The 14,953-nt window shown below is 42.2% G+C and overlaps 1 protein-coding gene across 1 annotated transcript in view; it reads left to right on the top strand.

Annotated features, from left to right (window-relative positions):
* The first annotated feature begins 700 nt into the window (after positions 1-700).
* UNC5D (unc-5 netrin receptor D) overlaps positions 701-14,953 on the top strand; it is a 494,853-nt gene continuing 480,600 nt past the window's right edge. Inside the window, 1 exon segment of the mRNA XM_032468716.1 lies at positions 701-1,100. Within this exon segment, the coding sequence (XP_032324607.1) occupies positions 992-1,100 (109 nt within the window). The 5' untranslated portion in view covers positions 701-991.

Raw genomic sequence — 14,953 nt, 5'->3', positions numbered from 1 at the left:
GAAACGAGGGAGCTTTCAGAAAATTTGGAGGATTCTGGGGTGATTACGATCATACACAAGGAAATTGGGGGAAAAAGTAAAAATAAAAATCGATCACATACATAATGCACCACATGATTGTAACGTCCCCACCTCTTTAAGTACATGCATGCATTTCTGGCATATTAGCAATAATGAGTTTATTTTAATGCTACTTTTCCCCACTTGGCATTTAAAAAAAAATTTTTTTTTCCAGGAGTGATGTCTGATCTGATTCTAAGAAATGGAAGCAAGACAGGCAGGACTGTAAAAGGGCTCAAAGTTGAGCAAAACGGAGGTTTCCAGGAAGCAGCCGACTCTGAGGTAGGATGCCGAGATGCCCGCATCGTTCTGCGCTGGGTTCGCCTCCCAGAGGTCCCCGCCGGCTTTGCTCACATCTTGAGGCGCGTGCGGTCCCCGGGAGCCGGGTTCTGGTCAGACGTGCGTCCTGCTGGAGCCGAGGCTATTTGTGCTGCGTGGAGGAACCTGGAGGTGCGCGCAGCCGCCGCGGGGCTCACCTGCACCTCCCCGCCCCTCGTCCCGCCCACTGTCGCCCCGCCCTGCGTCCCGCCCCGGCCCAGCTCATTGGCTGCCGCTCGGAGGGGAGGAGAAGGGGCGGCCGCCGGGGTCTCATTAGCGATGCGGGCTCGTTTCTCCACTCCCTAGTCCGGAATCCGGCGGCGGCGGGAGCGTTGCGAGCGAGAGGTGCGGCGGGGACAGCGGTCGACTCTGGCAGTGACTGTGGCGGCAGCGATCACCCTGCTGTGAGAGGCTATGGGAGCGCGTGCATCCTCTGGGTACCCAGCGCGCGGCGGCTCGGAGCGCCCTGCCCCGCTGCTGTAGGGAGAGGCCGTGGAGCAGTCACTCGCTGAAGACCCCCGGGACCCACTGGTCTTGGCCCGTAGCTCGCCGTGCCTCCCCCGGGCTCCCGGGGCGCGGAAGAGCAGCCGTACTCCGGAGCGGGGCTAGCAGCATGGGGACAGCCGCCGCCGCAGGAGAAGGCGCTGGACGGGCGCTCCGGTGGCTCCCTTGGCTGGGGCTCTGCTTCTGGGCGGCGGGGGCTGCGGCTGCGGCTGCCCGAGGTAAGCGGCGGGCTGAGCGAGCGGCGGGGTCGGGGGCGAGGCGACCGAGCGGGACCCGCATCTATGGCGTTGACCCCCCAAGTTGCGCCCTGCACCTTTCCGCGCGCCGAGCCCAACGGGATGGGACTCGGGCGGAGGACCTCCGAGGGGACCACTGCCTCCCACCCCAAGTTTGCGATCATCCTCAATCCTACAGGTTGCTGGGACCGGGGCCCCTGCCCTTCCTTCACTCTCGTCGCTTGCTCAATTTTCCAAGCCCTCCCCAATTGCTGCAGACTGGAGTCCCCACCTCTTCACTCCAGTTTCGCTCTCCTCAGTCCTCTCCACTTCCTTCCGAGGCGAGATCGTTCTTGGGTGGGCGTCTGTAGGGGCGTCCGAGAGTTCGTGGGGAGAGGGGTCGGGTGATGGGAGTCTCTGCAGCGGAGGCTTGACTAGAGAGGGCGCCTTTTCCCTTCGGGGAGCAGCACCCTGGCTGAAGTCCTCCAAGCTTGACACCCCTCGGGCGACACCAGCCCGAGGTCCTAGGCAGCACTGGGTTTCCTTTGGAGGAGGCCGCGTATGTACGGGAGCACGGGAGAGCTGCGTGCACCATTCGCGTTTAACTGCGTCTGCAGTGCCCAGCCGGGTCATCCGGCGCCTCCTCTCCCTGCCCGGTGCCCGATCCAGCTCTCGAGCGCGGTGTCTGCTGAGCGTCAGGGAAACCGCTGCTTCTTTCTGACTTAGAAACGTAGACCCATTTTTCCTGGATCCTCTGGACTCCAGCAGTGTGAAATTTTGCAACTGGTTTCAGCTCCACCTTGAGCGAGGACAAGGCGCATCAACTTAAAGATAAAACCCGCGGACTTGTTTTGAAGATGATCAGAGGCAATGTGACACATAGCTTTACCTTGGAAATCGTCAGGAAGCGTCTCCTTCCCGCTCTTCTTTACCTTTCCCTTTTCCTGGGTGTCATCCATTAGGCTTAGAATTTGTAATTGCATCAAATGATTTACCTAATGCTTGTCTGGCGAGAGGTGACACTGATCTGTCCACCTCACCTCTGCTCTGCTGGCTACCTTGAACACATTGTGAGTAGCTGGGAGATAGAAAAGGGTGGAAAGGGGTGAGGACGATCAGAAAAGAATCAATATAATCTCATTTTTATAAAAAGCTACCAGTGTGTTAAAAGCAGTCATGCTGTCTGAAATGAAGAATTAAAAAAAAGATGGATAGAGGCTTTCCCTTTTGAAATCTTGTTCAGTGGCTATTTACATTTCATTCCCTGCAAAGTTCCCCCCCACCACCCCACCACCCCCAAATGGAGCAGGCTTTTTAAAAAGCAGGGAAGGTTAAAAATGAGCTTCAGGGATTGCCCACGCTAGGTTATAGTGAAGCAGAGTTCTTTTGCTTGCTGGAAGAAGCACAAGCTTCAGCCATTTAATTTACTACGGAGGACACCTCCTTGCAAAGTCAGCTCTGAGTTGTTTTTAATACGCTGTTATGGGGGAAAGAGGGCCTTTTCTTTTCTGAATTTGAGCTAAATGTCTGAGTCCCAACTTACTGTTCTCTGCTGAATACCTAAGGGTGATTGACTCCCTGTCCTGACCCTTGGAATTTAGTTGATGGGGCTGTCTTGAAGCCAGCTTGAAACCAGAGCGAGGGGGGCCTGCCAAAAGCCTCTTGGATGGAGTTTTGCTGGCTGTGAAACTAAGGCTAGCACCTCTTGTCTGCAAGCTGTTCTTCAAAGGACTCCTGGAAAACATACTGTACACTCCGCAGGCTTATTTACAACAAATGTCTTGCACAGATCGTAGTAATGTTCAGGACACATGGAATGGAGCAGTACGTCTGACTAATATTCCCCATGTAATATTTTACTTTCTGGGGCAGGAAGCCCATGACCCTTAGCATCTGTCAGAGATTCCCCAAGAAATGAGCAGTAAGCAGCCTGGAAATCCTGAGAAGCCCAGGCATCTGGCTTTGGACAGTTGGACGCAATTGGAGGTTTCAGAACAAAGGGTGTGTTTCAATGTTCCTTAAGTTCTCCCAGCCCAGGAAGGTTTCCATTCCTTAAAAGCCAGATGAGGTACACTCTGGGGACATGTTTGCTGAGTAGTCTTACACAGTCTCGGTGTTGGCCCTACAGTGTTCTTACTTACGGAAATAAACAGTTTTTTTGTTGTTGTTGTTCCGCAAGCCTTTTCATGTTGATTTGAACCCAGACTCTCTGCCTCCCCTAAAGAACAGGACAGACAGAATTATGCCATTCACTTTGATGATATAAGAATATTTCATAGTTCAGTAGCCATTTCTTTGCAATTATCATTTATTTGTTTCCAAGAAGATTGTACCCACTCCTTTTTTTTTCCTTTTCTTTTTCTCCATACTTAAGGCAAAACTGTCTGAAAATCAGAATAAGATTTCAGATGATTGGTTTAAATGTACTCAAAGAGGAAAATACTTGGGCATGGGACTGCCCACAGAAACTGGTAGTGACCCAAGGAGCAATATTCTTTGTAAACAAGACTCATTTCTTCAGATTTCTGTTCCTGGTGGGTGGCGTACTTTGGTACCATGATTACTGTATATATTAACACTTTCCAACTTAAAAGAAGGTTGTTTAAAAGTTATTTGTGACCTGCCAGGTGCTAATTGAATCCCCATCATGTTGTCATACTGATTTGTTTTTGTTCTTTGGAAAAAAGGAGCACTGCTGTTGATCTGGTTGTGAGTCCTCTGTTGGACACTGTACAGGAGATCTCCCAGTCTAAAGGCGGTGGGGGGCGGGGGGAAGTGGTCTTAGATAGGATAAGCTGTCACACAGTTCCTCCTCCTCTTAAAAATTTTCCTGGACAATGAAATCTTCCTTCTGGTAATGATAGTCATGCATTAAGGTCAGGAGAAATCCACACTCATTTCATAGGCATCATAGGGTCATATGGTCTACGTATACTTGAATCCGTTTATTCACCTAGTTGGGACAGTTTTAAATCTATTTTCACTTCCTCCTTGATGAACATTATCACTGCCTCTCCCGTCCCGCATTCTGTTCCTTTTTCCTCCTATATTTGTTCCTCCACAGGGCTATGAGGAAAGAGACTTTTCTCCCAATTTCCTGATGGGTTTTTCTTTTTTGTGACTCCTGGGTGGTGGTCTTAGTTTGAGCAGTCCAGTGGCACCTTCTTTCCCTCCCTGAGTGTTCTGCTCAAGAGATCTCTTAAGTGTCTCAGTTCATAAGAGATTCATTGTTCTTACCTGGCCCTGTGATATCAGCACCTGTCACCCTTTTTCAGATTCTTCCTAGGAAAAATAGTAATGCCACTCTTCCCATGCTTCCTCACTCTTTGAATGACCCATCAGTGGTCCGAGGTTCTTTAAGTGGTACTGCATAGGGTGGGAAGACCAATGGATCTCTGAGAATCCTCTGTGAGCTCTTCCAGAACTCAGTGACTGAATCCATCTGGTAGTCCTGGACCTGGCTGTCTTAGGAGATAGGGAAGCCCATTTCTGTCTATTGCATCAATGACTTGTAAACTTTTTACCATCCTCTTTCTACCAAATAAGTCCCCAACTTAAAATACTGCTCACTTTAATGGCTTATCAAGGAATTGGTTGCTCAGGAGATAGTGAAACATTGTTATCACTCCCTTGTGCCTTTCTGCCTTCTTTTTTAAATATGAAGGCTAGAAATCCAGACCACAGGTGTTAAAACCTAATCCCGAAGACAAGTGTACCAAAAAATGACTGGCTTTATAACCTCCTCTTAAGGAAGGAGGTGGTGGTGATACAGGGTGTCTGCTTAACGTGGCATAGATGTTCACAGAGAGCCCGGATGTGTCCTCTTTCTTGATTGCACCCTTGTCATTAGCTCTGATTGTCCTGTACTCCAGGCAGTGCCACGTGGCCAGCTGTGTCATTGTCTTTTCTCCTTTCCTCCTTATTTTGATGCCTTCATGAACTGACAGCATGACCGAATAGCCAATGGGAACTTTCCTTGGTCATTCTCATGCACCCTTGGGAAAGACCCATACCTGCTACCCTCTCATTTGCTTAATGGCCACTGTTGGCAGGAGACCTGTCATCATGTTGCCCCCACTCTTTCTATTATGCCTGTTCCTTAAGAGAAGGCATTTTTGCAGTCTTGTTTGAATATTGAATAATCATATCACTGACTGTCTTTAGTGGGTACCGTTCATTATTCTGAAGTGTTTTACACACATTAACTCATATAATCCTTAAAATAACCCTTAGAACTAAGTACTCTTCTTAGCCTCATCTTTAAGATAGGAGAAGTGCTGCGTAGAGAGGTTAAGTACCTTGCTCAGGGAGGCAGGGTTAGTATGTGGTGGAGCCTGGATTTGAACCCATGTAGTCAGACTCCAGAGCCCACAATAACGACGCTTTTCTAAACTATGCTGCAAACAAAATGACTCTGATATTTTGGTGACATAAGTACTAAAATTATATCTCTATAACTATGAGGCTTGTAGAAGAATTTAGAGGAGCTTAAATAAATCTATAAATGTATTCAGATAAATCTCAGAGATTTATGTTGTATGAAAACAGCCACCCTCTCACCATTCAGCTTCATGTACTTTGGGATCGGATTCACACTTAAAATTCTGAACGCCAGTTTCTAATATGATAGCCTGCTTTTTTTTTTTTTCTTCCAATTTTGCATTTCAACACAAGATATTCCTCTGATTGAGTACGCCATCCATGGAATGGCAGATCCCAAGAGACTATTTGTTGCCTGTCTTGTATTTTTAGCCTTGTTTGCTGGGGAAATGTGGAGCATGAGATTTGAGAATAGATTGTTAACACCAGAGGCTGCTGTTTTTGCTGTTTTGGGTACCCCTGCTGCTGCTTTTGCGAGGCAGATGGCTAGATTCATTTATAGAAAATAGATATTCGTTCTATTTTGCATTTCCACTTTGAAAAGAACTTTTAATTGTTTGTACCACATTGCATCTTATGGCCTTATTGTGCGCGTACACATGCTGTGCGTAGATAATTTTCAGAATTAGGCGGATGTTAATGTATTCCGTTTGGACTGCATTAGAAATCCACTGCAAACTCTCTCGTGCTTTTTGGAGTGTTTCTTTTGAAAGTGGGTTTGTGTGCAGGACAGTGTGTACCACCTGTGTTGTCCTCAACACCCCTTACCCACTCTGGACATTCCTGCACTAGAAATCAAGGGCAGAAATATGAGGGCTGTGTTTATGGGACTAAAGTAGAAACCAAAACATGTGGTATGCTTCTCAGCTTACATCAGACCCCTCCAGGATGTAAAATATTTCCTAATACTGTTTTCAAGAGGGCAAGAGTACAGGGAGGTCTGTCTTTTTCCTGTATGATCAGTTTCTTCTGACAGTTTCCTTCATAAATAAGGAAGCTGGAAGCCGACAGCTGTCTTCCAAGTGAGGTCATTGACAGCCTCGCTTCAGGCAGATACTGACTTTCTGCTCCCACATTTCTGGTTCGTAAAGTGCAAAAGAGCCTTCCTCCCAAGAGAGAGACCTTGGCATTGTGTGTATCCATCCAGTCCAACCTGGTGTTGGAAAAATAGGAGGACTCGTATGAGGAAATTTCACCATAACAATGTGGACCTTGAATCAGAATGGACTTTACGGATGTGCTGTTACTTAGACTGAATGGTGTAATTTCTCAATCAGGTGAGCCCAAGGGAAAATGACACTGCAGACATTCCAGAAGGTAAGTGATTGGCAGACAGGCAGAGCAAGCAAGAGCTAGCTAGAGGTTAAAGAGGAGAAATCGTCCTTACTACTTCAAGGATCCAACCAACACTGGAATAACTGTGTTTAATATCATTTGGAGATGTCGATGACTGACTATAAAAGCAAATGTATCTACTCAATATTGGATGAGAAGATTTGCCTGTAAAGAAATTTGTGGCACGTTGTTTAGGGTTGTTTGCAGGTGATGGGTGGTGTCTGCCTCATAACAGTACTTATTTAGTAGTTATCATCTTTATTTGAATTTAATAATTTAATAAAATCTACTGGAAGAGGAAGGGAAACCAAATGATCATGGGTTACGGAAGCTAAACTGGTAATATTTGAAACACACAAATCAGTGCTTTTCAAATGTTAATGTGCTTTTGAATCACTGCAGGTCTTGTTAAAATGCACATTCTAATTGAGTAAATCTGGGGAGGGGCCTGAGAACCTTCATTTCTAACAAACTTTCAGGTGACGCTGTCCAGGACCACACTTTGAGTAGCAGGGTCATGATGTTAGTAATTCAAGTTTTGTTTTGTTTTGTTTTGTTTTTGATTTTCAGTATTGCTCTTCACTTGGTAACCAGTGTGAAGTGGAATTCAGTAGAGATTTTATTGTAAACATGCCAACAGAAGAGTAGGCAAAGACAGACACGTCAGTTTTAACACACAAAAACACACAGCCACTCATAAAACGAATAGACATTCAGGGAGCACCATTTTGATGTAATACAGCATCTTGCTTCTAGTGTTGGTAAAGATGGATGCAATATTCTCAAAGTCTAGGATTTTGTTTTGCAGTACCTGAAAACTTCAGTCTGCACTGACTTCGTTCTGCAATAAAGAGGAAACTGAGGCCCCCAGGGGCTGAACAGTTTGCCCAAAGTCAGCTATTTGTTAAATAAGAGGGTTTTTTCAGTGCTCTTTTCATTTTATCATGTCTCTTGATCAGAGCTACACCTAAAAATGATTCTGAGTTCAGGATATTGAGAGAGTGAGATTATATTTAAGTAAGAGGTAGAACAAAAAAGTTGGTTAAAAAAAACCCAACAAACAAAGAATAAAAACAGAGGAACAGTACTGATGCTCCCCAAGCAGCTGGGATTCTCCTGGTCACAACATGATGTGGGAGCGGGTGTTTGGGTCTGTTTTTGCTCAAAGATGCTTGTCTCTACTTGGCAATGTCCATCGTGCTTACTGCTACTTACCCAGTACCTGGTAGTTCTTGTCCAATAAAATAGCACATGCTAACTAAGAACTTTCCCTCTAACCATATTATATTAAGGTATAAGTAATATTGAGGATAAAGTTTCTGAAATTTACTCAATACCATGATAAAACATTCAGGAAAATTTGGTTTGCCAGAAAACATTAAATAACTGTAAGAGAGTTTTCCGTTTTTTCCCCCTCAACCGATTGTCAAGCCTGCATTCCTAGACACGTGATTCTGAAAAGGTGCTGAAGCGTAAGATCTGATACTCTCATGGACCGTTGTTTTGAATAATCATTCATTTGCATGGAACCTGACATTTTTAAGGTGCACTCAGAGTTTCCAATGTTTTGTATTTTTACATCTACCCCGATATTGAACAGATGATGAAATCAAGGTTTAGAGATTTTTTTTTCACCCAAGGCCAGACAGGGAGTCATAAATTGCACTACAATTAGAAGCTGAGTGTCCACGTGGTTTCTGGGCCTTTTTGACTACTTTACCATGTAATTTGATTTTACTACCAAAGAGATCGGTTGCACTTAAGTTGGACGATACAACGTTCTGCTCACATCCCATTTGAGACAGAGCTGTTGATGCAAAAACACGTGTGACAGAGAAGCAGAAAGAAAGGAATAAAAAACCTGAATGATACCCGGGTTGGCTTCTTGGTCTGTATGGTGCTATGTTTCTCATGGTTATGAACAGAAGTGATTACCATCTGGGAAAAGGAGCAGTGGGAAATGGGTCAGGAGAGCTCGGAGGCAAGTGGAATTGTGACTGTATGAAAAATGGTATGTTGTAGTGTGGCATACGTGATATGTAAAATATTCTAAGGAACTTGCCAAGCAATAATATTTTCCTTTAAAAAAAGGAAATTAAAATTGAGTTCATTAAATTAACCTCACAAATGAGTTCTTTGGTGGTTTTATTTTTAAAAATGCTATTGCAGACACTCTTTAGAAATAATGTTCTGGCTTCTTAATCTGCATAGCTATCAAGATACTTTGTCTTTATTATTAGTTTTGAGGGCCTGGGCCTTATTTTTTCTTTCTGTGTGTTGTTGTGAAACAAGATGAAAGGCTTTTAATTTGTTTTTGGAAGTCATGTAGTGGCCCGATGCATTTGGACTTAACAGTAGTAATTTTCATCAGTGTGTCTTCAGGAGTTATCTAACCTATTCTTAAAAGAGATAGGAAAAGAACATATGGACTGCAAAATAAAGTTTTTTGCTAGAGAAATATAAGTGTGTTGTCAGCCTTTGGAAAGGAGCTGGGAAAATTGTAAATGTCCTTCTGAATAGGCAACTCTTGGATCTCCCTCAGCCCTGGGACCAGCAGCTACAGTGATTGCTGGCAGCTGGCATCCGGAAATTTCCAAAGTTGTTTCCCTTAAAAAAGGTAATCAGGAGGTTCACAGGTTTTGTCAGTGTGAGATGTGTAGGTGGGATGTAAGTGTTTTGGGGTTGGCTTTAAAGAAATAAAGCTTTTTAAAATATTTGTCATTAATTTTTTTTTAACCCTGGAGAAAAAACAAACAAACAAACAAACCACCCACTCCCCCAGTACAAAAAAAACAAAAGCTAAAACCCATTGGCTACTTTCACAAGTTTAGCAGACAGCTTGAAATGCACATCTGTCTCAGATAGCATTGTGAAAAGGCAGATCTTCCATATCACAACCTGCAGCAGACACCACCATCGCTCGTACAGCCAATTATAAATAATTGTCAAGGTGATAAGTGCCTTAATGCATGGATATCTGTGTGTCTGTATTATATATTAGTAGGATGTCATATATCATCATTACCGTAAACTTACATCATTAAAGTTCGATGCTGTTAATTTAAATCACATTAATAACACTTAAACTTGAGTTGTCAACACAATTTTGACTTGAAAGTCAGCCTCTTAATTTGAGTGCCCCCCGTTTCTCTCTCTCTCCCTGATCTCGCCCACCTAACCCCCAACTCTCAGTCTTCTCCTGCTCCGTCTCTTTCTCGAGTCAGAACTCCCTTCCTGTTCATGCAGTGCGGCAGGCTGCAAAGTTGAAGACACATGTCCTTCAACATATCATTTGGTTCTTTTCATTTCTCAAATGAGAAGAAATGACTAAAGTATCTTTAAAGCTCCTTCCTGCTCTAACATTCTATGATGCTACCCATTGTTTGCAGGACCATTTATTCATGGTATTTTTTTTTAGCATTTCAGGAAGTGTTTTAAATATGTATCAAAATCTTCAATAAAAAACACTCTGAAAGTAGAATTATCAGGGCAGGTTACTGCCACTTCGGAATGATGCTTGTAAGCTATGGCATAAAAATTTCAAAAATGTATCAACAATAAAAGATGTGTGATTTTATATATCAGTTACTCTTCAGTCGGTGGTTGTAAGCTGATGCACACACGTGCAACTCCAGTAACAGAGGTGGGATGAGTGGAAAAGGGCCGAGGGGGTTGGGAACCCCTCCACTACAGCCAGTGGTGGCCCAGTTGGGTGCCTGGGCTCACAATTACTAGATGGACCGTTTCAGGTTAAATTTCAATCTGAACTCTTCTCAAATTACTTTAATAAAAACACCTTTAACTCAAAAGTCACAAGGTACAGCACTCAGCCTTCCGGTTGGTCTCAAGTCAATGACTTTTTCCCATTTTGTTAAGAGATTTAAAAAATCAGGAGTCCATTGGTCCTCATTTTTCATAATTGTCTTTGATCCTTGCATATAAAACTTTTTCTAGCTCTGTGGAGGTGCCTTGTCTAAAAGCAGCAGATAGCATTTGAATGGCCTTTAACATATGATAAATGCTAATTTGATCACTGAGTTCTACATACCTCTCTATCCCATTTGTAGAGAAGAATCATAAAATTATACTGCTGAAAAAAGACCCTACAGTTTCTAGGCTAAAGCTCAAATCTCTGCATGAGCAGCCAAGGTCTAGAGAAGCAGCATAGCTTGCTTGACTTTGAGCAGTTCGTTTCTGCCAGCGTTTGCCCATGAACCCAGATCTTCATTTTCTCAATGTTGTTCTTACCTCTTTTCCTTTTCAGGCCTCTAATAACAAAAGCAATCAATAGAGGCACAAAGGAATTCAAAAGAATGATACCAGAAGACTAAAGACTATTGATCATTTTACCCTTCTGTTCCAGGGTATTTAAAATGTTTATTTAAAATGTTTTATATTTTTTTTATTTAAAATGTTTATATTTTCCTAAATACCTTTGAAATAGGGTAGACTTTTTTCATCTTTGGTGCTGTTCTGAATCAGAATGTTGGGACTCTGATCTGAGGGGCTCAAGTTGGTTCCTTGTAGCAGAGCTAATGAACGTTGTAAAAGAAGTTACATTATAGATTTTTTTTTTTAAATGAAATTTAAGATGAGTCAAGCTTTTGTTCCAGTTACTTAATTTCTGCCTCCTTGGTAATAAATTTGTTCAGTATGAGTCTACTGGTAGATTCTAAATACTTTCTAAATATAATTATTAAAAAAAAATCTATTTAGGAAAGGAGATATTCACTTCACTTCCGTGAATACTATATGATGTTAGAATAGGGAACCTTATGAAACCCAAGGAAATAACTTTAGAATGGTATTTGTCACATAACTCCTAATTCTTATCTGGATAAGTAAATTACTTTCAGTTTTCAGTTTTCCCTGTTTAAATCTAGATTTTCAGGTGTGGTGAGAAGGTAACACTTTGCGAGTTGAATGGTGAGCTGGGTCTGTTGTGATGAGGTGGTGTTTACTCAAATGGATACAGTGGATGGGCAGTCAGAGGACACTAGGTGGAGCAGAGTCTAAATCTGCAATTGACTTGTGCTTCTTTGAAGGAAGCTTTTGATGTTAACAGCAGTTTGCCAGCGATGCCCTCAAAAGGCTATGAATTTGCATCCAAAGAAGAGTGGACATAATTTTAAAAGCTTCAGTTGCTTCTTCTCATGCATTCCCTGTCATTCTTTAGTTTTAAGGTGAATTCAGCCTCGCTAATGGCCATGATAACTGGCACAAAGCAATCCCTGTAGCTGAGCTGGAGTTGAGTAACTACTGACTCTATAATGAAGATTATTCACGTCGAAGCCACCTCGCTGGGAAAGTGTTAGACACAGAGGGTGTTGAAACTTCTGATACTTGGAGATTAAGTGTCAAAATATTCAGGGTTAGGTTATTTTTAGCAGTTATCAGTGAAGGATCTTGCTGCTGGAATTGATGGTTCGGTTGTAAATCTACAAATTCTTGGTCATCACCCGAGGCCAGAAAGGCTAACATCTGTAGTATTGTCACCCAGGATTAGGTGAGAAAAATCATAGACAGGTGCTTTGAATGTCTGTGGCCATCGGCTCTTTTTTTTTCTAAGTTTAAAATTGATGTTAATTAATTGTTTTATTGAAACATAGTAAATTGAAAGATGAGCACCAAATGTTTAATGTAACTCCTGTTTATAGAAATACGAATGTGTGCAATTTAAATTCCAGAGAGAAATTGTGTAATTCTGATGTTCTCCATAAGCCGATGCCAGCGCCTCCAACACAGAACAGCTAAGTCAGAATCTCAGAGGAGACAGTCCACTGGCATTTTTTTTTTTTAAAGTTCTCAGGTGATTCTAGGTTTGGGAACCAAGGATTGAGAACCTCCAACTTAACGGCTGCATTGATTATGGACAAATGTAGACACTGATCTTTTTCTGAGATTTAGAGAAGATATTTAAAAATCCCTGTCCCATCAGAATATCAGAGATGCAGGTGATCACCCCTGTTCCTCTTCTCTGTCCATCTTAGACCTTATATTTCTATGTCCGGTCTCAGCTGACTTGGATGAGTGAAATTGGATAATGGCACTAAACATTTCAGTCTTTAGGAGCTAGACTTCTCCTGCTAGGTTGGAAGAACTGAGGTATTAATCAGAGGGATGAGATTAACTGAGAGGCTTTATGTAATAAGGGAGGAGAGTTTTAAGACTCCAGGGTTGGAAGTTGTACCATATGTTTCCCTTTTGGACAAAAGCACAAGGACCCACAAAGGGAGACTCCTGTTAACCCTCATCTAATGTCTCCTTGGTCCAGGATGTAAATGGTGGTGATCACATTTATGAGTGAATTGATGTCTTTGTGCTGGTCATGGTGTCTAAAGGAGCAGGCAGTGCAGTTCCCCTTACAGTGCAGGGCAAGATCTCCCGCCAGCACCATCGTGGTTGACCAAGAGAAGTGGGCGGCGACAGCTGGTGCCCCTTTGCCATTTTAGGAAATGTGGCAGAGGAATTCTCCCTAATGCAAGCATTTCTTAATATTTCTACCCTGTTCACCACTTACAATGGTTCCTTATTTGTCTGTAAAATCAAAGACATTTTATGCTAATTGTTGCACTTAAATTTAGTTTAAAAAATCAAATTAAAATGGGTCTCTGTGCACCTCCCACCATACTGGAGTAGAGCACTGTCAACACTTTACTCATTCTGTATGTCTCCTTTACCCCTACCTGTCTGGTTCCCTTTCAGAAGTAATCTTGCTTGAATTCTGTGCTCATCATTTCCTGACTTTCCAAGCTATTTTAAAGAAATAGGTATGGACTCCTAAACATAGTTTTACTTTGGCTGCTTTTGGAGATATATTTAAAAGATGTTATCGTCTACAAAGCCCCCATCAATTGTTTCTTTTCACCCAGTATTAGATTTCATCTGTGTCATTGAATGTACCACTGTTGAATCACTTCCCTTATGTACAGTATTTGATGCTGTGACTAAACCACACTTATTTATTTTATTCTCAGTGAAATTTAGGTGATTTTCATGGTTTTTTTTCTCTATTATGAAAAGTAATACTAGGAACTTTCATGTACATGTCTAATGGTACCCACTTTTCAAGTATTTCTCATGTATATGAGAGTAGATTTCTAAGATCCAGAGCACAAACGTATTAAATTTTCCAGATAATGCCAAAGCATTTTTCAACAATACATGAGTTGCCATCACTTCAGATCAGCCAACATTTGATATTTCCAGGCCTAGAGATTTCTGCTAATTTAGTGGGTGTAATGTGATTATCTTTGCATGGACTTAATTTCCATATCCCTGATTACTAATGAGGTTAAACATTTTTTCATTTATTTCATTGCCATTTATATTTCTTTCATAAAACACCTACTCAAGTCTTTTGCTCATTTTTTTCTATTATTTGCCTTATTGAATTACAGGAGTTTTAAATATGTGTCTATATATATATATTTTTTTTTTATAATCTTTAATATGTTCTGTGTGATTGGAATTTCTTCTCCCAGGGTTATTTTTTTTTTAACTGTATGGTATTTTCTGATGACTTGACTTTTATTCTGTATCTCCTCATGAACTAAAGTTCTAATTTTAATGTAATCAATGTTATCCATCATTTTATTCTCTGTTGCATCATGCTTAGGAAACCCTTCCTAAATCTCATTAAACATATTCTCCTGTATTTCTTTTAAAATTTTATATTTTGGTCTTTCATATTTATGCCTTTTCATCCATCTAGAATAGATTTTTTTTTCTTCTGTGTAGAGTTCGAGTTAGGGATTTAATTTCATTCTTTCATGTGAATAACCAGTTAGCCCAGAACCATGGATTGAGGAGGCCCCTTCCTTTCCCTGATGATCTGCAGGGCCACCTTTGTAATGTATGAAAGCTTCACAGATGCATCGGGAGTTTTCAGTCTGGCCTTAAAAGTTCTTCAAACAGTCCCAGCAGACCTTTTCTGGTTGCATTTTCTACCAGGTCCTCTCTGCTCATCTGGACTCCATGCTGTGTGTCATGATTGTCCCACTATGTCCTTTGTCTTATGCATTTGTGCTTATCCCTCTCACAAGCTGCCTCATGCTATGGCTTTAGGTGTATTTATTTCTCTTTTGCTTCATATTGCGTATACGTGTTTTGCAAGCAGGCTGTATGTTTTGTTCATCTTT

This window comes from Camelus ferus, chromosome 26 (genome assembly GCF_009834535.1).
Source record: "Camelus ferus isolate YT-003-E chromosome 26, BCGSAC_Cfer_1.0, whole genome shotgun sequence".
NCBI classification, from domain to species: Eukaryota; Metazoa; Chordata; class Mammalia; order Artiodactyla; family Camelidae; genus Camelus; species Camelus ferus.
The sequence above is the reverse complement of the archived record's forward strand: the minus strand, read 5'-3'. Positions and strand labels throughout refer to the sequence as shown.